The 24,566-nt window shown below is 36.9% G+C and overlaps 1 protein-coding gene across 3 annotated transcripts; it reads right to left on the minus strand.

Annotated features, from left to right (window-relative positions):
- Nucleotides 1–77: 77 nt before the first annotated feature.
- Nucleotides 78–24,459, minus strand: LOC121317033 (tetratricopeptide repeat protein 13-like). Of its 3 annotated transcripts, XM_041252575.1 has the most exons (23): nt 24,277–24,459; nt 21,398–21,495; nt 20,706–20,781; nt 20,080–20,150; nt 19,537–19,602; nt 19,274–19,366; nt 18,926–19,042; nt 17,921–18,031; nt 16,446–16,528; nt 15,603–15,744; nt 13,903–14,077; nt 13,500–13,656; nt 12,937–13,067; nt 12,539–12,671; nt 12,087–12,179; nt 11,752–11,835; nt 11,363–11,447; nt 10,368–10,474; nt 9,785–9,920; nt 8,871–8,950; nt 8,582–8,660; nt 4,366–4,445; nt 78–2,156 (listed from the first exon to the last, which is right to left on the minus strand). In XM_041252575.1, exons 1-23 carry the CDS (start codon nt 24,443–24,445, stop codon nt 2,042–2,044), a joined length of 2,481 nt encoding a protein of 826 aa, XP_041108509.1. In that variant the 5' UTR covers nt 24,446–24,459; the 3' UTR covers nt 78–2,041. The 3 variants fall into 3 exon arrangements, with proteins under 3 accessions (XP_041108509.1, XP_041108510.1, XP_041108511.1); XM_041252576.1 differs by lacking the exon at nt 21,398–21,495 and having other exon boundaries at nt 24,277–24,411; XM_041252577.1 differs by lacking the exons at nt 78–2,156; nt 8,871–8,950.
- Between the last annotated feature and the right edge of the window lie 107 nt (nt 24,460–24,566).

Here is a 24,566-nt window from a genome sequence, read left to right on the forward strand (position 1 = left end):
ATGTTATTTATCATGTAATCAAAGAAACTACAAAATGATATAGCAAAAGTCTACCGGAAGCCATAATACTAGTTAGATTTCATGCTAGATTTAAAAATGTCACATTTTTCAATTTTTTGTTAAGTGTGTGTTAAATTACAAAGCGTTATGTAATAAAATGTTTCCATAACATTACCAGCAGGTTTCACTTTACTTGATTAAGCAAAATGTGTTAATTCTATAGGGTGATGCAAAGCTTTTTTTTCTGTCTGTGAGCTTGGCTGGTCATCTTGACTGTCTAGCACTAAACACACTTCTAAATCCATGTGACAAAATGTCCCTTCAACTTGGTTGATCCTGCCGACTTACCCTCTGTAGATATTGTAGGTTGAGCCAATAGAAAGGTCATACGGTTTGAATGGAATAAGTTAGTATTTCAGTCCTAGTAGGGTAGAACTATCCAGACAAGCTTAAAGCAAGTTCAAAGCCATGTAGAAGAAAATTATATAAACTCAGTATGGGAGCATCAGAACCCAGAACTACTCCGAAGGACTGCAAACCTCAAGCTGTACATACTGTAAACTATTTTGAGAGTCTGGAATCAGTCTTCTTCAGCCCTGTGCAGACAGAATAATGCTTCAATGTCATTCATGTTTGATTACAGAAAATCCATGGTTGCAAACTAACAGCCAGATATCATGTTCAGAATGTGGTTTTTAAAGAAAAAAAAAAAGTGTCCACACATCGAAATAGACAAGGTGCAAATTCACGAGACTGAAAACATCGCCAATATTTCGACACATTAGTGCCTTTGTCAGGGTGCAAAAAAACACTTTAACTCAATTTCATGTTTGCCATTTTTAAGTGCTAACTTGTTACATTTCCAAATCTATGTTCCCTCATATTCTTTGACTACTATAGTTGGTTGGTCATTTAGCAAAATTACTCTAAAATGTTGGAAGTATTTAAAAAAACAAACCACTTAAAAGCTTATTTTGAGTTTTGTAAATCATTTTGTAATGACTTAATTATTTCCCGTAATAAAAAAAGACAGTAACAAAAATTGTCAAACATTTTATTGACCACAAATGAAGACTCTCTTAAAACGATCCCCCCCCCCCCCCCCCCCCCCCCCCCCCCCCCCCCACACAATAAGGTACAAGGCCGATGACAAACTGTTATTTTCGTAACTACATTAATTTGTTCAGAAAACAGTACTGCCTGTAAAATGATGTGAACTCGCACAATGCAAATTCTCTGCCAAACAGTGATGACACTGATTTGAATAATAGCATTTAAATAAAAAAATGCACAAGTACTACTTGAGATAACTGATGTTGTCATTTTGTGTTTCCTTCACCCCCGAAAACAGCATTATGAAGAAACAGCTGCACGTTGTGTTGTCCTGTTTACAGTAAAACATAATCCCTGAACATGTTCCATGTTAGTGGCATATTTCCTAATTCAAAACATACAAAAAAAAAAGGATACAGTGTTTGAAGTGCAAATGCAGAAATGATTGTACTTGAGGGCACTCCTTGTAAGGGTGTTCTGTTTTTGTCAGTGTTGCAAAACAATTAGGGAAACCTCCAATGTGGCAAAGACCGCCATTTTTTAATGTACCTACTAGAATTGTTTTAGAGCAGAGAAACTCAAACCTCTGTTTTTTCAAGTATTCCTTTTTTTATCAAAACATATAAAAAAGTAGCAAAGGACATTCATTTCTTTGCACCCATGGCTAAAATACCTTTAGATGCACTTGGTGCTCAGAATATATGGAAGCCCTCATATTGGACTGAACCAGAATAGAGAGTTGATTCAGGTTTAATAACGTATAATTTAGTAATTGACTGGATGTGGATGAGTGTGTAGAACCATTAAAAAGTGAAGGAATGGGTGAATTTACCTTCTTAAAATGTACACTGATGATCCATTGTATGGCAAGTGGTTTTCCTATTACCTGTTACTGAGTCTAACATTTTCCCATGAGATGGGAGCTCCGTGGACTCTGAGAAGAGAGTGCATGTAACACACTGGTCCTTCACTACTGCGTTACCTACTGTTAGGATTTTTTAGGGCACTGAGAAGTGGAGTCTGTGTTCAGAACCTCGATCATTGTTCTTGTTGTTGGAAATGTTTCTGCTACAGATGGAAGACTCTGGTACCAGTCTGGAAGGCTTTAAAAAAAGTTTTAGTCAGTAGATGGCACACTTTACTCTGACATTTATTGTTACAGGACCCTATTCACACCTATTCATAATTTACAACATGCCGAAGACAGAAGTATTTTAGTGTTTTTTTTTTGTTTTTGTTTTTCTAAATGAAAACGAATGAAATCACATCACATTATGAATAAATGTAAATGCATCATTTGAAATAGTCCATTGTTGTTTTTTTTTCTATTATTCCTAAATAAAATCTGTTTTTTATTTCTAGAATGAAAAATAAATAAAAATCGCATCTTGTCACAAGGCAAGACACCTGCGCGGTTGACACGCCAACTTTCTTTGCAACAGCAGCCCAAGAAACCACAGGAGACTCCAGCTCAACCTGGTTTATGTAGGGTAATCACTGCAGTGTGCTACGCAAACCAGTCTTGCTCTGAAAAGCGATCTGCATTCACGATTAGAAAATAACGTATCCCAATTAAACTAAGTGACATCCCAATTAAACATTAATAGCATTGGGGAAAAAACGTCTCCCAGAGTTCTTTCCCATTTCGGTAGAAATCCAGATTATCAATGGCCAGATTAAGTGGCAATGACTGTATGCACATACTTCATAAAGTGATAGGCAGCAGTGCTTTCCTCCAGGTATGGTTTTAGTTCCCAGAGTAAACAAGATCATATAAATATATGTATGTCTTAGTGAAGGCTTTTTAGAGGAGGCAGTGCCCCCCGAAAATTTTAAAGTTGTGTAGCATTATAATTTAATAATGTTCAATAAAACAAAAACAAAAATATTGTCTAGCTATATATCTGCAAGAAAAAATGACATTAACCAAAACGCAAGATTCAACATTCCTAAATTAACAAGCAGTACTGGCACCTCAGAGAAGGCAAGTCTGTTATAAACCCCTATCTGCTATTAACCACAGTACTAGCAGTAGCAGATCACATGATCTGAGCCCCAGTTTTAATTGGAGGAACAAATCATACCCTCCCACCCCCTGCTGAACCGCTGCTAGAGTGTGCTCGATTATGAGTGAAGTGCTGAATAATGGAAATGACATAATTCGGTTATGTATTCAATTTTCTGAAGGAGATTTTTAAACCAATGAGAACAGTAGGACAAACTTGACAGAAAGTTAAACACAAAATCAGCATGTTGCTGACATGCATGGATGACGGGAGTTGTAGTTGTCGTCCGCACTTCTGCTGATTGGAAACACCTTTCAGGGTGTGTCAGATAACTACTATTCCCAGAAGACTGCGCCCACACGCCTATTGTATTGTGACACCCGGAGCGTTAGTAAAGTGTAGATATATTTTCAAAGTTCAATATTATGATACCACTTCCTTTCTCTGGGAACAAATCTAGTTGCTAGTGTTGTTTTTTTTCTCTGTTAGTGTAATAAGAATATTATTTTATCCCTTCCCCAGCTCTGTTTATTTTTCCCCTGTGCAGGTAATCTCTTTCACAGTCTTTTCTTCTGTACAGTGTGTCATTATTTTGTTGAACATTTGTTTCAGTTTAGCAAATTACACATATATAGGATGTGCTTGATTTTTGTCTGCCTTTCTCCTGCCGTAACAATTTCATTCAGAAAATATTTCATGAAATCTAGACTGCACTTGTAGATCTCTTGATCTACCTCTCCTACTATGTGCTGGGCTTCCCTGATCTAAGCACCACATCACGAGATCCTCAGTTGATGCACTATCCTTGCTGTACTGCACTACTATAATATCATTGTAAATATAACCTCTTTTAATCCTAGCTTGTTGCATCCTATTTCATATTGTATTTTAGCAGTATTATTTGCACTTACTGTAAACTATAATGTATTTAAATATGTATCTTACATTGTAACCCTGTACTACCCTGTAACACCTTTAAGTCACCTTGAAGTAACCTTAATAATAATAATAATAATAATAATATGAAAAGTGTTGTCAGTCCGAATATAATAAGACCCTACTGCTGCTGGGAGCTTAAGGGGACCCTCTGCCTTTTTTCTGCCTCCCCATTTGTTTTGACCACCAGTTGCCACTGGTCTCTATGTACACATTTGTGTGCAAGATTTAAAGTATTTTAGTAACATGCATCCTCCAAAACAGACCGCCCAGACCTTCATCCACAGTACGTATTTGTAAGAATGCATGTGTGACATATGTATGAAAGGCAGACCTATACTAAATCAAACTATAACAGCAACAGAATTACCTCTTCAGTTTCATCCAGCTTTTTGCAATTTTGCTAAAAGCCTCAGGGCTAGATGTTGTCATGGCTTCAAAATCAGCCAGCTGAAAACAAAATGTAAGCATTATTTAAACACATCACACATGTTCTATGCTAATGCAATTCAAACCAAAGAAGTGTACAAATCTGCCAATTGTATTAGATATTCTGCGTTTTGGTTGCTTGTCCTCTACAACAATCAAACTTTTGAATTCAAGATTGTCATCCAAACCCTCTGGGTCAATTGCAAGGAACTGAAAGGAGCGTACTGACTGGGGATGATCCCATGGTTAGTACGGTGGACGGTACTAAACTAGTACATAAGTTAATACCAAATACAAATGAACTACGCCGCTCAAGATAGTCCCCAGCTGCATATTAATTAGTCTCAATTGCAACAAATCCAGTAACAAGTAACTGCTGCTGCCCTGTGGAGGATACTAAAACACAATACTAAGGTAGTCTAGCACTTTCTGTAGACTAAAGACTTGTGGTATCATACTAACTGGAACAAATATAAAAAATCCCAAAATGTATTGACAACTAAAATTAAACAGAACTATTCATAACCACAAATTGTATAAAATGATTTGAAATCTTATGGGGGGGGGGGGGGGGGGGAATACATATCAAAATGTTTGCATCAAAACCAATTCCATCCTTATTTAACTAATTCAACTTAACGTAGGCCCATTTTATATATACAGTGGTTCTCAAAAGTATTCACCCCCTTGGACTATTCCACATTTTACTGTGTTACAACATGGAATCAAAATGGATTTAATTAGGAGTTTTTGCCATTGATCAACACAAAAAAAGTCCATAATGTCAAAGTGAAAAATAAAATCTACAAATTGTTCTAAATTAATTACAAATATAAAACAGGAAACAATTGATTGCATAAGTATTCACCCCCTTTACTATGACACACCCAAATAAGCTCTGGTGCAACCAGCTGTCTTTAGAAGTCACATAATTAGCTGAATGGAGTCCATCTGTGTGCAGTTAAGGTGTTTCACATGATTTCAGGTTAAATATGCCTGTCTCTGGGAGGTCCCGCAGTTGGTTAGTACATTTCCTAACAAAGGAAAGAAGAACATTTCCAAGGCAATGAATTTTCCCCGGAGCACAGTAAAGTCCATTATTAAGAAATGGAGAGAATATGGCACAACTGTGAATCTGTCTAGAACAGGCCGTCCTCAAAAACTGAGTATCCGGGTGAGAAGAGCACTAGTCAGGGAGGCCACCAAGAGGCCTAAGGCAACTCTAAAGGAGTTACAGTCTTCCACAGCTGAGCTGGGAGACACTGTGCATATGGCAACAATAGCCTGGGTGCTTCACAAAACTGGCCTTTATGGGAGAGTGGTAAAAAGAAAGCTATTGTTGAAAAAAACTCACATTAAGTCTCGGCAAGAGTTTGCCAGAAGGCATGTGGGAGACTCTGAGATCAAGTGGGAGAAGATTCCATTCTGATGAGACCAAATAGAGCTTTTTGGCCTCAACGCTAAGCGCCATGTTTGGCGCAAGCCTAACACCGCACATCATCCTCAGAACACCATCCCTACCGTGAAGCATAATGGTGGCAGCATCATGCTATGGGGATGCTTCTCTGCATCAGGGCCTGGAAAGCTTGTGAAGATAAAGGGCAAAATGGATGTACAAAGTACAGAGAAATCCTGGAGGAAAACCTGCTGAAGTCTGCAAGAGACCTGGGACTTGGGAGAAGATTCATCTTCTAGCAGGACAACGACCCCAAACACACAGCCAAAGCCACAGAGGAGTGACTTAAAAACAAAAAGGTCAATGTCCTGGAGTGGCCCAGTCAAAGCCCGGACCTCAATCCAGTTGAAAATATGTGGAAAGAGTTAAATTGTTGTTCAGCAAAGGTCCCCATCCAACTTGACGGAGCTTGAGCAATTTTGCAAAGACAAATGGGCAAAAAGTGTCCAGATGTGCAAAGCTGGTAGAAACTTATCCAAACAAACTCATGGCTGTAATTGCTGCCAAAAAAGTGCCTCTGCCAAATATTGACTCGGGGAGGTGAATACTTATGCAATCAATTATTTTCTGTTTTGTATTTGTAATTAATTTAGAACAATTTGTAGAACTTACTTTTCACTTTTTTTGTGTTGATCAGTGTCAAAAACTCCTAATTAAATCCATTTTGATTCCATGTTTTAAAACAATAAAATGTGGAAAAGTCCAAGGGGGGTGAATACTTTTGAGGGCCACTGTATATAAAAAAAAAAATTCAGTACGAATTTCCAGTGTCTCTACTTTCAGCCTCTTCCACAGGGAAGGCAGTTGTACGCTGCAGAATTGCTGTGGAACCCTTTCGGCCATCCTCCACAGTTTCAATACAATCTTTTATATACTCTATGAAATAAAGTTTTTGCTCCATTGTATACATGATTTTTGCACACGACCACTGGCCATGATTGCCTTCATATGGATGTACTGAGAAATTACGCTCTTATAGGCTATACCTGAAATATGTAATTAGCACTTTTGATTCAATTTACACCTTTTATAGTATACAATACACCTTTGGTCCTATAAACAAATGCATTTGTTTTGTGTATGAATTCATGCCCCAAAGGAACCTGTGAATAGGAGACAGTTTAGAGGCCAGAGCTAAGACAGATAGCTGGCTAGAGGAGAAAGATTAGGATAGAGGGCCTATGTAGAGGCAAAAGCGCATAAGATGCGAAAGTACAGTTGTGGCCAGGGGTCCCCTCTGCCTTCCTGAGAGAACCTCAGCCGTGTAGGCTTATGGGCAGCACAGCCGAACCCAAGGCAGGGGGGAGTGAGCTTCACTGCCCCCCTGGCTTCCACAAACCTCACCGTGAAGAGAATGACCGCTTGCTGCACACATGGAAATAAGCTAGAAACATTAGAGTCGAAGAGTGCCTCCAGCATTCTTGCAATCAGCCAGTCTTTGAAAAGCAGCTGTTTTTGAGCTGGAACTGGTGCTTGCCTGGGGCTCTTCTGCTTTGGTCGGGAGGACGCCGAGCCATGGCTTGGTGACGATGGCAGATACGATATGATACGAGCCCGGGTGCAATGTTGATTGCTGGAGATAGCTGCCCAGGCTGTATATCCTCAGATTCAATTGAAGACATATCAGAATCCATTATGGTAATTCTTCAGAGATGTTATTCTGGTATAGGAAATGTTATTTCCGCTTATTTATATTATAAATAGCTAAAGGCTAATTGGTTGCAGAGTGCTTTGCAAGAAAGAAAAAGCAAAGGCAATACAGTCTTGAAGTAAGAGTCATGCTTATATAGGTGAATATAGATTGACAGATATGACAGCCAAAGAGAAGCTCCTGTTCTGCCCACCTGAGACTGACTATCGCATCAGCGGGGCATAAGTTCCTGAATCAGGTTTCAAGAGCGAGCTCAGGAGTGAAGGCAGAACCTTGCTACCCAGAACTACACATGTCTGGCCTCATCCGGACTACGCAGGAAGACTGGATTGAGACAGGATTGAGACAGGACTGAGGTAGGAATTGGAGATCGTAGTGAGAGAGGGTCCCTCTGACACCCCCTGAATTTTCCCTGAAGGCTGACATTTAAATAACGAGGACATATACAAGTTTTGTTTATCCTCTAACACAGCACTAACTTTGGTGGTGTTTTAGGAAAATTAGTTTATACATGTGAATTTGGTTCAAGAAAATGGGAAAATAATCTTATGCAATTTAGCCTTAGTATTAACTTTCGTGCATAAATACATTTCCGTACATAATTTTCTTAAGTTAAAAAAATGGAAATTAAAAAACAATAATTAAGATGTTAGGTTTCTTAAAAGAAAAAGAAAAAAAAAAGTCGACCTTGTAACGAAATATAACACTCCTACAATATAATAGCTGGAACCAATCACTCAGATTTTGAGCCCCCCATTCAGTTCCTGTTTGGTAGCACACTAAAACAAAGAGCTTAACCCAGAACTCCGTACTACAGCTGGTGATCAGAAAAAAGTCCCCAACTTTGTTCCCCATCTTTTTTCATTGCAATTGGTACTAAAATTAATATGCAGCTGTGGATGATCCAGTGATAGTACCATATTAGCTATTCCGCAACTTAGTACACAGCTCCACACTAAATCTACTTGTTTGTTGCAATTGACCTTCTATTAGCAATGTATTTTTTTTTTTAATGTGTTCAGTGTACAGCACTTTAAGAGACTAGCTTACCTTTCCTTTGGGTATTCTTCCCATTACTTCCTTCCCACTAGCCATCAGTGAACCCATAACCACAGAATAAGCTACCACACTGTCAACAGAACACACAAAGGAAACAATAAGTTACTAACATCATTCCATCTAAAGCTCTTGCACAAGATGACTACTGTAACTAACAGAAACACACGTGGATCAACAACACTGACAGCATCCCCACACAGATCAAAGTCTTTCACAGATGTTTCATAATAGTGGCTCAGTTTTTAATAACTGTAATCAAAGGCTTGGAAATGTAACATACCTGGACCCTCTAGAGAGAGGCATTAAATTATAAAAGTAATACACCAGCGAAAGGATTAGATTGCATACAGCATCTGCATCCTGTATGGGGGAGGGGAAAAAAAATGTCTGAGGTTGAAACAATGTTGCAGTGAAATACTTAATTTCTACTGGACACTACCTGTAATGGAAATTTACTGAGAGAATCACAGAACACAGTAGTGTACCAGCTATAAAAACAATTTATTATTTCAGAGTGTGTATGTGAGGTTAAAACCGTGCACCTGTGAAAGGTTGAATTTTGCCTACAGATATGAAGTCCCTCTATCAAATAGTTTGAGACATGAGTTAAACAGTCTAAGTACATCAGATTTTGTAGAAAAGTGTACATCTGTTTAGAAATTGTCTACTGCACAAACACATTTGTTGTGTATACCTCCCTTTAAGTTCAATTTTTCTGAGAAAGTTCTGGAAAATTGATTTGTAAACAAATCGACTACGATGTCTCCTGTCTGATGACATTTTTTTTTTATTTGTAAAAAGCAATTCTAAAAATAATTCTCAATAATGGTCTCTATAATATTAGCAACATTGCGCAAAATTCTTACACCACGTACCCTAGCATATTTATGTCCCTCCTCTGCCCAGTAATGATTGGACAGCTGCAAAACCAGGGCAGATCTTTCACTCTCCCATTGGTTAACCCTACTCCAGACCTTCCAACTGTTTATGTCCCGCTCACTTATGATTAAACTGCCGTGGAGAAAATGCATGATCTCCTATTGGTTGATTTTATTTTATTTTATATATAAACATTTTAAAAAACAGTTGATTAAAGGGTCTGATTAATCTGTTAATCGGAGCAGCACTAATATATAACGCATTTTATTAGTACAAATTTTTGAAAGGAGACATAAAGAAAACATAAACTCTTACCCCAAGCTCAGTAGACAGCATTAGTGCCTTTCCTTTTGTAGTCAGATCCTTGTACACAGATTCAATCTCCCACTGATACTGCTGTGTCCTTTCTTCTGTTGTCTGTGTTTCCACAGAAAACAACATGTTTCCAACTCTGTTTAAAAAAAAAAAAAAAAAAAAAAAATATATATATATATATATATATATAATGTGATCTGTCTTTCCATTTAAAATAAAACCACATTTGTTGGATTTTTGTTTGTGACCACAGCAGACAGAACAGTAGTAAAGCAAAAACAGTATCTGCATGTATGCAGAGATATTGGGGTTGGGCACCTACATGTTGGCTGTTATATAACCAGAAATAACAAGTTAATGTCCAAGTACAATTCACACTTCACAAGCCATTTTGTTTTAAATAGAAAGTTATTTATGAGATCAGTTGCCAACACAGTTTTTAATATAATTTGGTACATGTTTTAAAAAAAAAATAGACCTGCTTTACATCTGGCAATGGGACATTATTATAAACACAGAATACCTTTCAGATACATTATACATACAGCATGGACTGAACACTGTTCACTGTAACTGAATTTACCTGTCTCCTGTAATAGTTATTGTACACCCATCATACTCCTTTCCTGGTTCGTTTAAACTGGGTACCTTTGTGTTCACTGTAAATCCGTCTCTGGTTTTGCTGTTAAACTGATTTATATACAAAATAGGGAAAAATATGATTTATATTTAAAATAGACAATAAACTATAGAACTACAATGTAATACTTCACAGATGTATTAGATATTTCCAAATGCATACATTGCTGTTTGTTCAGATGACAGGTTGGCACATGTATTTGTGGCACATGTAGATCGTTCAGCATGTTCAAATCAAATGTACAACGGCTACAATGCTTGTTTTCTATTAATTTACGTTCAAGATAACTTTTATCACTCCTGTGCATTATTAGACTTTATGGATCATTGTGCTTAACCATGCCTAAGGCTGTATTTTTTTCACGGTTATCACGGATTACATGATTTCCGTGATATTTTCTCAATGCCATGTAATAGGTAGTTCCCGGTGAAAATCCCTAGAAAATGTTTTCTTTACTTATGCTCTACCTGTCACATTCAGGAACCTGACAACCAGTTTAGTCTGCATGATTTCTTTCAAGTATCTTCAACGAAAAAGACACCAGCTGCATCAAAGACTGGAAATATTTCTGCTAAAGATCACCGTCTAGTAAAAGAGGACATTTTTATTATTATTTATGTTTTTTTTTTTTTTTTTTTTTTTTTGTTTGATAATTTGGTGAATAGAATGTCTTTAAAAGGGTGGTGATATAAACAGATTATTCTGGAATTTACCATTTTTTGTTACTCAAGTCAGTATTTGAGTACATTTGTTGTATAATAACTGTAAAGAATAATAGTCCACTTGAATCTGACAAGGATATTTTTTTTCTGCTTTAATAAATGTAAGCTTAAATCATAAAATACATATTTTTATACTGTGAAGCAATGTTTTACCATGAAAAAAATACAGCCAAGGCATTGCCCAATTTTTTTCATGAATTTATTAACTAAATTTACTTTCATTATGGGAAGAAGGTCTTCAACTTTATTAACATCCTCCAAGGCCTGTCTTACTTCTGAAAGTCCTCTTGGGTTATAGGCGCTGCAAGAATGAACGGATGTGTCGGGCATATTACCAGGAAGACAAATGCAGAACAGCTGTAAGGAAGCTCAAGCTTCTGTCTTGACTGTCCCATTTTTCCTCCCCCCTCCTTCATTGTCATCCATAGTATTTTTTAGAGCAATTCACTTATATTGCAAACTTCAGACTGACTCTAGTGTCAGGTCTTAGGTACTATTTAAAGGCTAATCTTTAGACAATACACCCTGACTAAAGAAAGAACTAAGAGCCACACGATCAACTCAAGTCTCTACTTTTACATCTTAGTAGAAAATGAGCCACTTACCTGTGATAAACAAGGATCCTGTCTTTGATGAAGCTAAGGATTTGATCAAAATATGCCAAATAACGTATATTGATTATTTGTCCCCTGTGAACAAAGGAAAAAAAAAAATGTTTTCAGTAATATTCAACAATAACCATTTTTAAATAAATACTTACTGTAGCTTTCCTCATTATCCTACTAAAACCCAGTCTTTAAAGCAACTTGATTGCAGGATAACCAGTTAAACATTTCACTTTTCAGTAAAATTAACAGGGACATTGATGAATAAGGACAATGATGAATGCTGTCATTTTATCGATTCTGTTTCATTTTACCACCAAAAGGCCTTTTTGTACCTGATTAGATTGATATGATTGTTAAAGCCTCGACTGAGACTTCTAGCTGGCATCTGGTCCAGCCATAGCACTGGCTGGTCAGGGTCTGCAATCCTACAACAAGATACAACACAATTACTGCCACAAAACAGTTCCTGTTCAATATAAACCTCCAATAACAGGACGTTGAGAATCACAGAATGAAGTTGTGTATTGAATGTGAATCCAGTATCTCAAAGCTTTTGGGCTTTATCATCCAGAAATTAAAAAATGTGAACCACTGAAAATATGAAGTTGACATCTCAAATGGTTTATGAGATAAGAGCTGTTGAGAAAGTGAAGGCCCATAGGTCAGTAATACACTGTTTTGAAAAAGTCACATTTTATAATTGTTCAGTGTTGACTTTGGTAAATTAAAGGAAAAAATGTAAAATTTAAAAATTTAAAAAAAGAAAACTGATGTACAAACGTACCTCCTCCATTTAACTGCAACGTCAAACATATCTCTCCACTGCATTTGTCTCGTTTTGCCATTGACACGGACTTTGGAATTACTCCATGTTCGCTGAATGGCCTGCATCACTTCTAATGTTGCTAGTCCCATGGCTAGAGATCAACAATTTACAGACAAGTTACATTTGTGGTTTAACAGACTTTTACTTTAAAAAAAATGTTCCTTATTAAAAATTCATAATGACCCAACAGACACCACAGCTGTGTGATGTTAAAGGTTTGCAAAATAAACCTATTGAAATTAAGCTAAATAAAATAAATAAATAAATAAAATTATAAATATAACCAACAATGACACTTTCTGTTTTATTGGAATTGTTTTATTTTTAATTCCCCATATGTGTGGGTTTCCACTTACCTCTGTGTATTCTGTGATTGGGAAGGAATCCTGGTGTATCATATTGCATAAGGGCACCTAGGTGATCAGCCGTGCAAATCACTTTCTGAATTTCTGGGTTATAGCTTTCAAAATTCTGAGGCAGAACATCCCTTAAACAACAAGAATTAAACCATCATCAACTGGGGTACTTCCTATACAGAAGACACCCAAAGTCTGTATTGAAATGTTTGTACCTAGTACCCTTTTCACTTGGACCGCTTTATGCAAGTGAATTTTTCATTTAAAACCTCACAACACATGCTGTGCCATTTCACTGAAACTATGGGGGAGGTCAATGACACAGATACATGCATTTCCTCTGAAGACATTCTTTCCAGCACAGAGGGCACTTATGGCTGAAAACATATTAAACACTTTGTCACCAAGATGAGATATCAAAATAAGGTGTTTTCCTTCCACTGAAGTACAATTCATCTGATGTTTTAACTAAAAAGCAGCTTGCCGAGTATGTCAAGTAAGGTGCTCCTGACTGAGGACTGAACACTACGCTCCCAATCCCTAAAGACACTATAGACACTCACTTAATATGAGGCTGCAATCCGGGCTGCTCCTCATACTCTTCAATTAGAAAAGGAAGGTTTTTAGCCCAGTGGTTCTTGAAGTTTCCAGGAAGATCCACATCTACATTGTATTCTGTGACTGGGGTGTCAAGATGTGCATGCAAATAGCGAGAGTATTCTAAAAATGAAAAGTATGTTAGAAACATTTTATAGCAGCAAATTCAAAAGTAGAGCTAAAGTATCATTGAAAAAAGATCATGTGACCTACAGTAGATCCCACATGTTTAAAAAGTTTGATACACAGCCAGATAGGCATCTTCTTATATCCCCAGATTATAATACTCTCAGTAACTGTGGAGTCACACAAATCTTTTTTTTTTTTTTAGATTTAGTAATAAACATTCAAAATTAAACAGGAACTTACCTCGGAGGTATTTTACTTTGAGATATTCTGGGCTTGCCTTCTGGCCTGGCAAAGGGTCATTTAACATTACTTTTGTCTGAGCTTTAATGCCTTCATAAAACTGACCCATGGCAACATGGCTAAGGCCTTTCATGTACTGACAAACCTCATGGTAAGGTTCAAGTTGGAGACACCTCTATGGGGGGAGAAACATAATTCAATATACAAGATTTCAGATGCTGGCTTATTATGCAGGTAAACTACAGGTTTCCAGACGAGTTAAAAGGTACAGTGCAAATGTAGAAAATAAAAAATAATGTGTAAAGCCAGAACAGACGGGCGCGGCGAGGCATGCGTGGCATTTTACTGCCTGTATCGATGCCAATGCTTTCCTATGGAGTTGGACAGATCAGCACGGGACGATACCGCTAGTCCCGCAGTGCCGCTGAGCGAATCCAAAGAGTTTTTTCTGGCTGCCGCATGGTACAATCGGTGGATTAACCAATCACAGCCAGGTGGTGACAACACGCGCTTGCCAGGAAAAATCATGAATGATCCCTCCCATATTTCATGCAAGGTCAGGCAGGTTAGTATTTTTTACATTGCCTCTGATAAGCATCCTTCCTCTAGCCAATGTGATACTGTTATCACTTTTTGCCCTTTTTATATTTATTATTTCTGTAGTTCACTGCTATTTTTTAATAAATAACTGGATGTAAAAGGATATATTTTCAACAATTAGTAGTAGGCTACTTGCTGTCAGCAATGTATTGTATGTTTCTTTACTAAGCTGAGCGCTCATTTCATACATCTGCATAAAGATGGCAGAAAAACAACTTTGATAAACAAAACAATTACAGCTATGGCCATAAGTTTTGCATCGCGCCCTATAGAATTAATAATGTTATGTTAACATACTGAATTGCTTTGATTTGTAGTTTTCCAAAAATTGAAAAATGGGATATTTTGAAATAGACTTCTGCAATATCATTTTTTAGTTTCTGTGACTGCATGATGTTAAATAAAATATTATAAATATATATATATATATATATATATATATATATATATATATATATATATTTTTTTTTTTAATTATGTCTGCGTCCTAATATTCTACTAGGTGATGTAAAACTTTTAGCCATTAAATATATTCAAGCACATAGCCTACTATCTGGTAATGACAACTACTGTACTGTACCATTCAATTTTTCTACAAAACTGTAAGAAAAGTCAGTTGTGTAGTGCATACCGCTCCTGTGTGCCGGGTGCGGACTGGCGGTTTCACACTGTGAAAATGACCGCACCTGTCTGTTCCGAGCTTAAGTTAACTACAGTAAAGTCTCAGCTGTGTCAGTGATTTGATAACAAAAAAGCAATACATTCACAAGCATATTTTGAACTCATGAAGACCAGAATATAAGTATATCAAACCTACAAGCACTGCCATTCAGCATATCTACTGTTTGGAATCTTACCATTTACAAATACTAAGGATACGACAAAATAATTTAATTTAGTCTGGAAAATGACTGTCACTTCCAAATCTGTTGAGAGTGTTAATCTATGAATTACATAGTAAAGAACCTGCCCTGCATTAGAAGATATGTTTTGAAGGCATTTTTAAAATGTTATCAAGATTGAACTAGGAAATTGTTTGTACTCTTTTAACATGAATACAAGCTAAACTCTGGATCAGTTCTGTGTCTGTCGCCAATTACCTTAAAATTTCTTAAAGCTTCCTGCAGACTGCCGTGATGGTAAAGCATCATTCCTCTGAGCTGAAGAGACTGAATGTGATTCTGATTTAACATCAAAGCCTTCTGAAAGCTTTCCATGGCAGCTTCAAAATCGCCAAGCTCCCTGTTCACAATATAAAGAACACCCATTATCAACAAATCTTCATAAAAAAAGTAACCCTGGTTCAACATAACTGATGTGTGGTGTCTGTGATACCTCTCCTCCTATTATTACAATGTTTGACAGCTTTGCAAACCTTTCTCCACCAATACAGTCTATGTGTAATCTCATCGTTTCACATTTGTTTTGCTTTTAACTAGTCATTTCCAAGTTGTGTTTTTGTAGTACTGGGAAAAACATCCAAATCACCGATTTACCACCTTGCCAGAATTTAAAAGAATTTTAAATGTGTCTATGACCATTTTGTTCACTGCAAAGACACGACAATGGCAGGGATTATAAAAAACGCCTTGTCTACTGATGTACTGTTTTGACCCGAAATCCACAGAAGATTTTTTGTTTTAACTGTAACTACTGTATGGCATCCTTTGCTTTGTAGTTGCTGCACTAAAGTAAGGCCTTCACAACCTATTCTTACTTGTGGGATATTGTTCAACTTTAAGTGTTACAAATGGTTGTTTTGACAATATATTGAAAATAAACGAATATTAAAAGACGTGTCTGAATCTTGAATGGAAATCTGAACATGAAAATTCCATGTTTATCCCAACACTAGTTTTTTTGACACCAAGTTTTTCACATAGTCCTTGTTGCTCAGCACAGAGAAAGCATTTTCTCTTTCCACACTGCGTTTTCACTCTTACCTGTAGGCCTGACCGAGACTTTTGTATGCATCTATGAAATCTGTTTTAAGCTTGAGTGCTTCTTTGAATATTTCAATAGCTTCCTGCGAAAGACAGCAATGTCAAGTCAACAATTACTTCCTATAACCTTTACAGGTACAAAATCAAATTTCACCACAACCTACTGTAACTTCTTAGATTACTTTAGCCATTACTGTAACTAATGGCTAAAGTAATCTAAAAACAAAGCACTGTGGGCAGGATTTTCAAAAGGTTGTAAATAACACCAGTGTTAATCAAGAAATCGGTATATAGCATATCCCCCCCGGAAGAGGGTCAAATATTAGTGGAATTTAATTTTATTTATTTATTTATTTATTTATTTATTTATTTATTTTAATCTGTGCTGTCCGATTTTTACCCACACACAAGATAATCACAAATCAGCATTTTATATGTAAAGTGTTCTAAATAAATGTACATTTTGGATGACAAAATGCACAATTTTAAATTAAGTTACAAATTATACATAAAATAGACATTCCTATTATTTTTTGTTTCTATTTGGCTGCTGCTCGCTGGTGAAAGAGCCGTCTCCCTGTATGCTGGCAGTTTCCATAACAGCGAATTATACTTCCATTCATTTTTCTTGATCTCAATAACATGCACTTTGATTAACGAATAACCCTTATCTAGTCGCCGAGACATGAAGCGATGTTGCTGACCTGCGACAATTACGCTTTTCAACGAGAAATGCTTTCATTAATGACCTCATCGACTAAATTTCAAATCATTAACAGATTGATTTAATTAACAAATTTTGTTTGAAAATCACTTGCTACTAAAGCTCTCGTTACTATTCGATACAATAACACTGTTTTTTGAAAATCCTGCCCATAGTAGCATGCAGAATAAATAAGCACCTCAAATAAAAAATAAGTCTGCATTGCAGCAGGTTTAAGGCATTGGAACTTTTGTGGAAAAAAAAAAACAAAGCACACCCCATGATATAGTCTATGTGAAATTGCACCTCTGTGAAAAAAATGTGGGAAAAAAAAGGTTGGCCACAAAAAGGTTAATTTGTATTGGATGGTACCCATAATAAAAAGGTGAGTGAGGGTATCACACAGTTTGCATAAAATGTGAAATTGGTGCTTTTTTTTCTTTAGCTTAATGCGAGGGCAAATTTTCTGGTGTGAATAAAACAATTATAAAGCATAAAACTAGCAAAAAGCAACTTGGATGCAGAAAGGAGCTGAAAAATGATGTATTCACCACTAGAAACGTGCCAGTGCTCTTGCTTCAAAATAAGACAATTTCTCAATCATTGATATGACCACATAAAAACAAATGTCCTCACAAAACACAGATACTTACTGGATGATACCCACAATCAAAGTTGACTAAAATTCATAACATTCTGTTGTGAACTGAATTTGAAAGCATATTTCAAAGTGTGCACTATTTGTTATCGGAGCTGTGATGAACAGATTTACCTTCAGCATTCCCCGGTGGAATAAAGTATAGCCCTTATACAGCATTGTGATTGGCTGATTGTTCTTTAACTCCAGAGACTGCTGGAAATCCTGCTGGGCCAGTTCATATTCCTAGAACACAGAATACAGCTGGACTGAAGAGCAGATCCAAATGTTTAGCAACAACTGTTAGTATGGAAGTATTTTTGTCTACTGCAATTCATGTAATAGTGGGGCTATCTCATAATATTCATTGGAAGTGCTGGCCTGTAGATTGCAATTGAGACCATTATCTGAGTCATACAGGAGAATGGGCATTTAGTTGTAAATGTGCAAGTATACACTAAAATACAGTACAATATTTATTTTCCAAAGAAATTTTTTAAATACTAAAATGGTTTCCAAAGCTGCTAAGGATAACATATTGGTGTGTTTGAAAACTTTCTCTTTTACTCATAGCTGAGAGACTCTCTTAGGCCGTACAATGTACGTGTTCAAGTCTGTCGAAAAGGATGTTCCGCAAAACGGCATGCCTCGTACTTTTCCGAAAAGATACGTCAAGGAGAAATAATTTTGTGCTTTTACATTTTAAAACCGGCATGGTTTTACGTCTAATGACTTAAGTAGCAGTAAATCCCTTCCCCTATAAATTTGCAGTCACAGACGAATGATTCATCCCTTTCTAGCTGAGACTTAGGCAAGACCCCTCTGAAATTGTTCAAATTGTTCATCTTTAAAGTCAACTGTTGTCACGTAAGACTAATGCGACGCGTACTTGATGAACTACAGTTTGTCTGGTTGCCACACACACACACACACACACACACACACACAATTATATAAAATACAACTGCTACCAAGTACAAGTTTTACTAATTAGATGTTATATTTATGTGCTTGTGTGTGTGTGTGTGTGTGTGTGTGTGGTGTGTGTGTTTTGTACGGCCTTTCTGATGGAAATTACGTGAGATTAAGTCAGAAGAACGGGATCTTGACTGCTGAAGAGTATCTAAGAGTACTACGCACCTCAGAGATAAATTTAAGAGTACCCCTGTGTCTGTAAAGTCGAGCAGACGGATGCAGCTGGATGGCTTTGGTCAGGTCACTTAATGCTTCACTGGTTCGCCCCAACGGAGACAGAATCTGTAAAACCCCATCAAACCACAGGAAAAGACAATTATTTTTATAGTACATAGACAAATATTAAAAGCAAAGCAGAAGCAGTAATGAAAGTCATATTGGTAAAACATCTTTAAAGTTACAGTTATTAAAGTGACTAAATATCGTGTCCAAAGGTTTAGAAAGAAAAAAAAAAAACTTCTAACCTACAGTATTCCGTATTAACTTCAATTGCTGATCCTGATGAAAACTCACCTCTGCTCGCTGCTCAAACACCTCTGGTTGATTTGGTGCAAGAGTAATAACTCGACTCAGCTCAAACAGAGCCAGATCAGCATTTTTAATATCCTGTGGGTCCAGGAAGAGAGATGTAAAGTAATTCAAGGAGATGTACAGCAGAACAAACCAAAAGCAGTACACTTTATTATTTGATTTGGTCTTGATTGAAAACTGTACATGCCAGTATAACTGTGAGCTCGAGCAGACTGAAAACTGCACTGTTGCTTGGAAATAATTACCTGCAGACCTTTCTTTCCATATGCAATCCCTCTTCCATAAATAGCACTAACCAACGCTGGATCTCCCTACACGGAAAAAAAGAAAGCACAAAATGTACAATCTGTTTTAAAATCCACGCTATTCTACAGGTCTGTATATTATGTGTAAATATTTAGTTGAACATGCACATGAATCTATATCAATACATCATCATATAGGAGACCTATCATACGTGTTTCTTTATTAAAAATGTGTTTAGGCCAACCCACTGGAATGGTGTGCAATCAGCATTTAAATACAACAAACAATCGGACAGTACAAAGTAAACTGTTTAGCAGACTCTTGAAATGTAAAGGACCTCAAATTTTTCCTCCTCAGATTTGTCCTGGGGAACACTATGAAACACAACTCCAAGTGCATACTGCTTTCCACTGAGCATGACATTTCATTGCAGATTAAGTTTAACGTTTTTTTTTTTTCTTTTTACTTGAATATTTCATATTGACGTCCAATGACAGACATCTATTAAAATATCATTGTGAAAAGATTGTTCCTAAACATACCTGCAAGAGTGATGAAAAATGTTGTATTGCTTCATCATACAAACCACTTCCAATCAGCACATAACCAATTGCTAATTAAAAAAAAATTAAGAAACCGTCAATTGGCATTGGTTGAAAAACAAAGTGAGTGAATTTGTGATTACAATATGCGGGTCATTCATTTACCTGGAGATTCTATACTTAAGTATTTTTAATTGCGTAATTTCAATTCGGTATACCATATATGGTGGGTGGGTTGCAAACCAAGTAGTTACACTACATATTAAAGAATGCATTATTCTGCTGAATACCCTTTAGAAGAGATTTAAATAATGTTGAAGTCATTAATTCAATGCCTAACTATATTCAACATTTTGATAAATAACATTTAAACTGACACTTTGGAATTTACTGTCTGCACAAAGCTGGGCGATTTCAAACCAGGTTCCTTTGTAAATGCTAACGTGAACACAAAGACATATTTAAAATCGTTTAGTTACCGTAACACCAGCAAACAATTATTTTCTAAAGCAGCAACCATAAAACTTTTTTTTTTTTTTTTTTTTTTTAATCCTGAGGGAACAATCCCATCATTGTGGGGTGTGTGCATTATGAGATATCATATCTAAGATAAACATTATACATACCCAACTCTTCATTTGTATTCTGGTTGTCAATAGCAAAAGGTAACCTCTTTTGTTCTGCCAAAAGCTTTGCTTGGCTCTACAAGCAAAAAGACAAGTCATATATTTGAAACTTGCAACATACAGTTAATTAAAAAGAGTGGGGGACTTCCCATTCTTTTCCATTACTGCCGCTAATGAGAAATTATGGTAACAATTATTTTTCTGTGCTAGGTCTGTTTATGTCAAAATGTTTTTTTGTTGTTATTTTTTAAACCGGATATTTGATAGAAAATATGTATATAGTTAAAACATGTATACTTTGTTTTTAATTATATTATTATTATTTATTTCTTTGCAAACACCCTTTTCCAGGGCGACTTACAACTGTTACAAAATATCACATTACACAGTATCACATTACAAAATTTTATACACATCTATTGGAGTTATTTTATTAATGTGTATCTGTAACAAAACAAAATTAAAAAAAAATGTTAGAGTATAAAACAAAGTAAAACGAAATTTGTAAAAAATAAAAGATTTTAAAAAATGTAAATAATTTAATGGGGCTCTAATTATTATGCTTCAAAAACTGTTGAGTTGGCATTTTAGATGTGTAGCCTTGAGAATTAACAAAATTAGGACAGGAAACTGCAACTTCTTCCAGCCTGAAACCATCATTTCGTAATCTTCTGATTATAAGAAATGCATACCAGAATCTTTTCGGTATCCAGGGAAAAAACTGACGCACAGGGTGGATTTCCTCCATTTTTACAGTCTGGGTCATCATCAAATTTCAAAATGGAAGACTCTGGGGGAAAAAATTTTTTTTTACATATGGCCAAATTTTGTTACTTAGAATGTGTTCTTCGGATTATTTTAAGTTACTACAGAGTACTGTATTTGTTTATGCCAGGTGCATATCTGACTTTGTTATGGAAGCCCACATCTGACTTTGCTATGGAAGCCCTTGGGAGGACATCAGACACTGACAAAAAAGAGAAATAGGGAAAACACAATAACCTCATTAAAGTTCCAGATTCCAAGGGGATTATGATAATGGCAAAGAAATGTGTCTATCCATTGCAGTCCAATTTCTATAATGGGTTCAAAAGGTACTCAATTAATTTATCTATTTTTTGCCTTTTACCATCTCGATCCACTTTTGGGAAGAACGGATAGTCTAGTCTTTTCTTGGTCGATTTCATATAGGCACAATTATTACTTTAAATTTTAATGTGTCGTGCACTTTTCAATTTTGAATTCCAGGAGTCCATTTTCACCTGGTGTAGTGACATGTCTTACCAAACGCTTGTACACATTTCGTGTCTCTCAATTTGGTCCAATAAAAAGGAATAACAAAAAAAAACCAAAAAAAACCCACAGACCTGGAATTAAAAGGAGAGTACACACATACATACATATATATATATAGACATATATATATACACACACACACACACACACACACAATATATATATATATATATATATATATATATATATATATATATATATATATATATATATATATATATACACACACACACACACACACACACACACATATATATATATATATATACACACACACACACACACACACACAGGTAGTGGACAAAACACCAATGTTAACACCAATGTAAAGTCACTTAATAGGGCGTTGGGCCACCACGTGTGGCCAGTACGGCCTGTGTGCGCCGTTGCATAGAGTCTACCAGTCTAGCATGAGGGATGCTGCACCATTCTTCCATGAGAAAGTCAACCCACGTACACCTGGTTGATGGAGGTGAAAACCACCGTCTCAAGCGTCGTTCCAGAATATCCCATAAATGCTTGATTGGGTTCAGATCTGGTTACTGAGAAGGCCATGACATATGGATAACATCAATGTTATGCTCATCAAACCATTGGGCGACCACACATGCTCTGTGGATGGGGGCATTGTCATCCTGGAAGACACCCCCACCCCACCCCCGGCAGGAAAAAAAATGCTGCAACATGGGGTGAAGATGATCACTCAGTACCATTAAGTAGTGATTAGCATTGACCTTGCCTTCTAAGGGAATGAATGCACCCAAACCTTGCCAGGAAAATGCACCCCATTATGGAACCACCAGAACACTTTACTGTTGGAACCAAGCACTCAGGGCTGTAAAGTTCTTTAGGTTGGCGCCACACGTGCACCCATCCATTTGTTGAGAACATGGTGAAGGATGATTCTTCTGACCATATCACATTTCTCCACTGCTCGCTAGCTAGTCCACTGTCTGTGCTCTTTGCACCACTGGACTCGCAAACGTGCATTGCCAGGTGTGATGAGCGGTTTGTGCACTGCGGAATGTTTTTGATGAAACTGGCTGCTAGTGCCCCAGGTTGAAATTTGCAGTCAATTGATCTGCAGTTGCTTGCCTGTTTTGCCTTACACTTCGAATTAATGCACGGATATTACAATCCTGGAGTATGCACTTCTGCCCGCTGTTGCCCTTTGCTGATGATGTCTTTCCCTCGGATTTCCATACCGACATCACCTTAGACATTCTTGCTTGTGAAACATCAGCAAGTTGAGCTGTCTTGGTCACTGCAACTCCTGCCAAACGCACCCCAGCAATCACCCCTCTGTCAAAGTCACTGAGGTCTCCTCTTGCAGCCATGCTAGCCATAATTATAGGCAATCAGGCCTGTCCAGCATTTTTATACATGACCCTAAGCATGCTGGGATGTTATTTGCTTAATTAACACATGAGCCACACCTATGTGGAAGCCCTTGCTTTCAGTGTACTTGATGCCCCTCATTTACCCTGGTGTTTCCATTTTTTTGTCCACCGCCTGTACATAATGATAAATATGGTAACTGAACCAGTGCAGTGGCTAAATCTACCATACCTCAACAAACACCTCTTCACAGTATGTTTTTTCTCCATGGTAGACTAGCCAGCATTAATTTCATTAACTATAGGTTTACAATATCGGGAAAGAAAAGGTTTAAATAACCAGACTGACTGAAAACAAGCAATTAGTATCGACAAAATGTGTAGTTCTGGTACTCCCCTTTCTCTCGTCTAGAGTGTGAAAGTGGCTCCGGAAACGAAACCCACAAACTGTAAGACCTGTGCAAAATGTGTATACTCGTCATTGGTTGCTTAGTTCTAACTGAAAACAAAAACAGGAAATGAAAACAAAATCAAATAAAAAACATAAGATGCTGTATAATGACCATAGAAAAAAAAAACAAGCTAAAGCTTTGATTCCCATCATATTTTTTTTTTTATTACAACGGTCTCTCCTTTTTTCTTATTTTGACAACTTTTCATTCATTGACTGATACGCAGTTTTCGTTTTGTACATGGTTCTGTGACAACAACACATAGTTATTTGTAATATAAACACAGACCCTTCAATACACAAATGACATCTATCTATCTATCTATCTATGTGACACTGGGGGGGTCTCATCCCCCATCCTGGCCTGCTGACAACCAGCCACATCCCACATCTCCCATCTCCCGCTCCTGTCATCGGGTGCGGAAGCAGGCTTGTCCAGCGAGTTACGAATAGGACGTGGCACAAACTCATGTAAAACAATTCTCACCACATTCCGCTGTGTAATCTTCCCAGTCAGAGTGGGAGCTACATCCATGCTTCTGCAGATCACTGTTGAAGAAAGTGAGCGTGGAGAAAAATTCCGATGAAAAAGCCGGTCGATATACGTAAAGCAGTGAGAGTGCAAGCAAAACAACACCCCGACCAGCAGGTGCCATGTTGTGTTTGTGCAGGTGAGAAGCGCTGCAACTATGCTAATGTAGTTCTGTTTACCAAATAAGTCAAGAAATCTAGGAGAAACACAAAGCCAGTAAAACTACAACGCCCAAAATGCAAATC

Source organism: Polyodon spathula, chromosome 6 (genome assembly GCF_017654505.1).
Source record: "Polyodon spathula isolate WHYD16114869_AA chromosome 6, ASM1765450v1, whole genome shotgun sequence".
Classification (NCBI taxonomy): Eukaryota; Metazoa; Chordata; class Actinopteri; order Acipenseriformes; family Polyodontidae; genus Polyodon; species Polyodon spathula.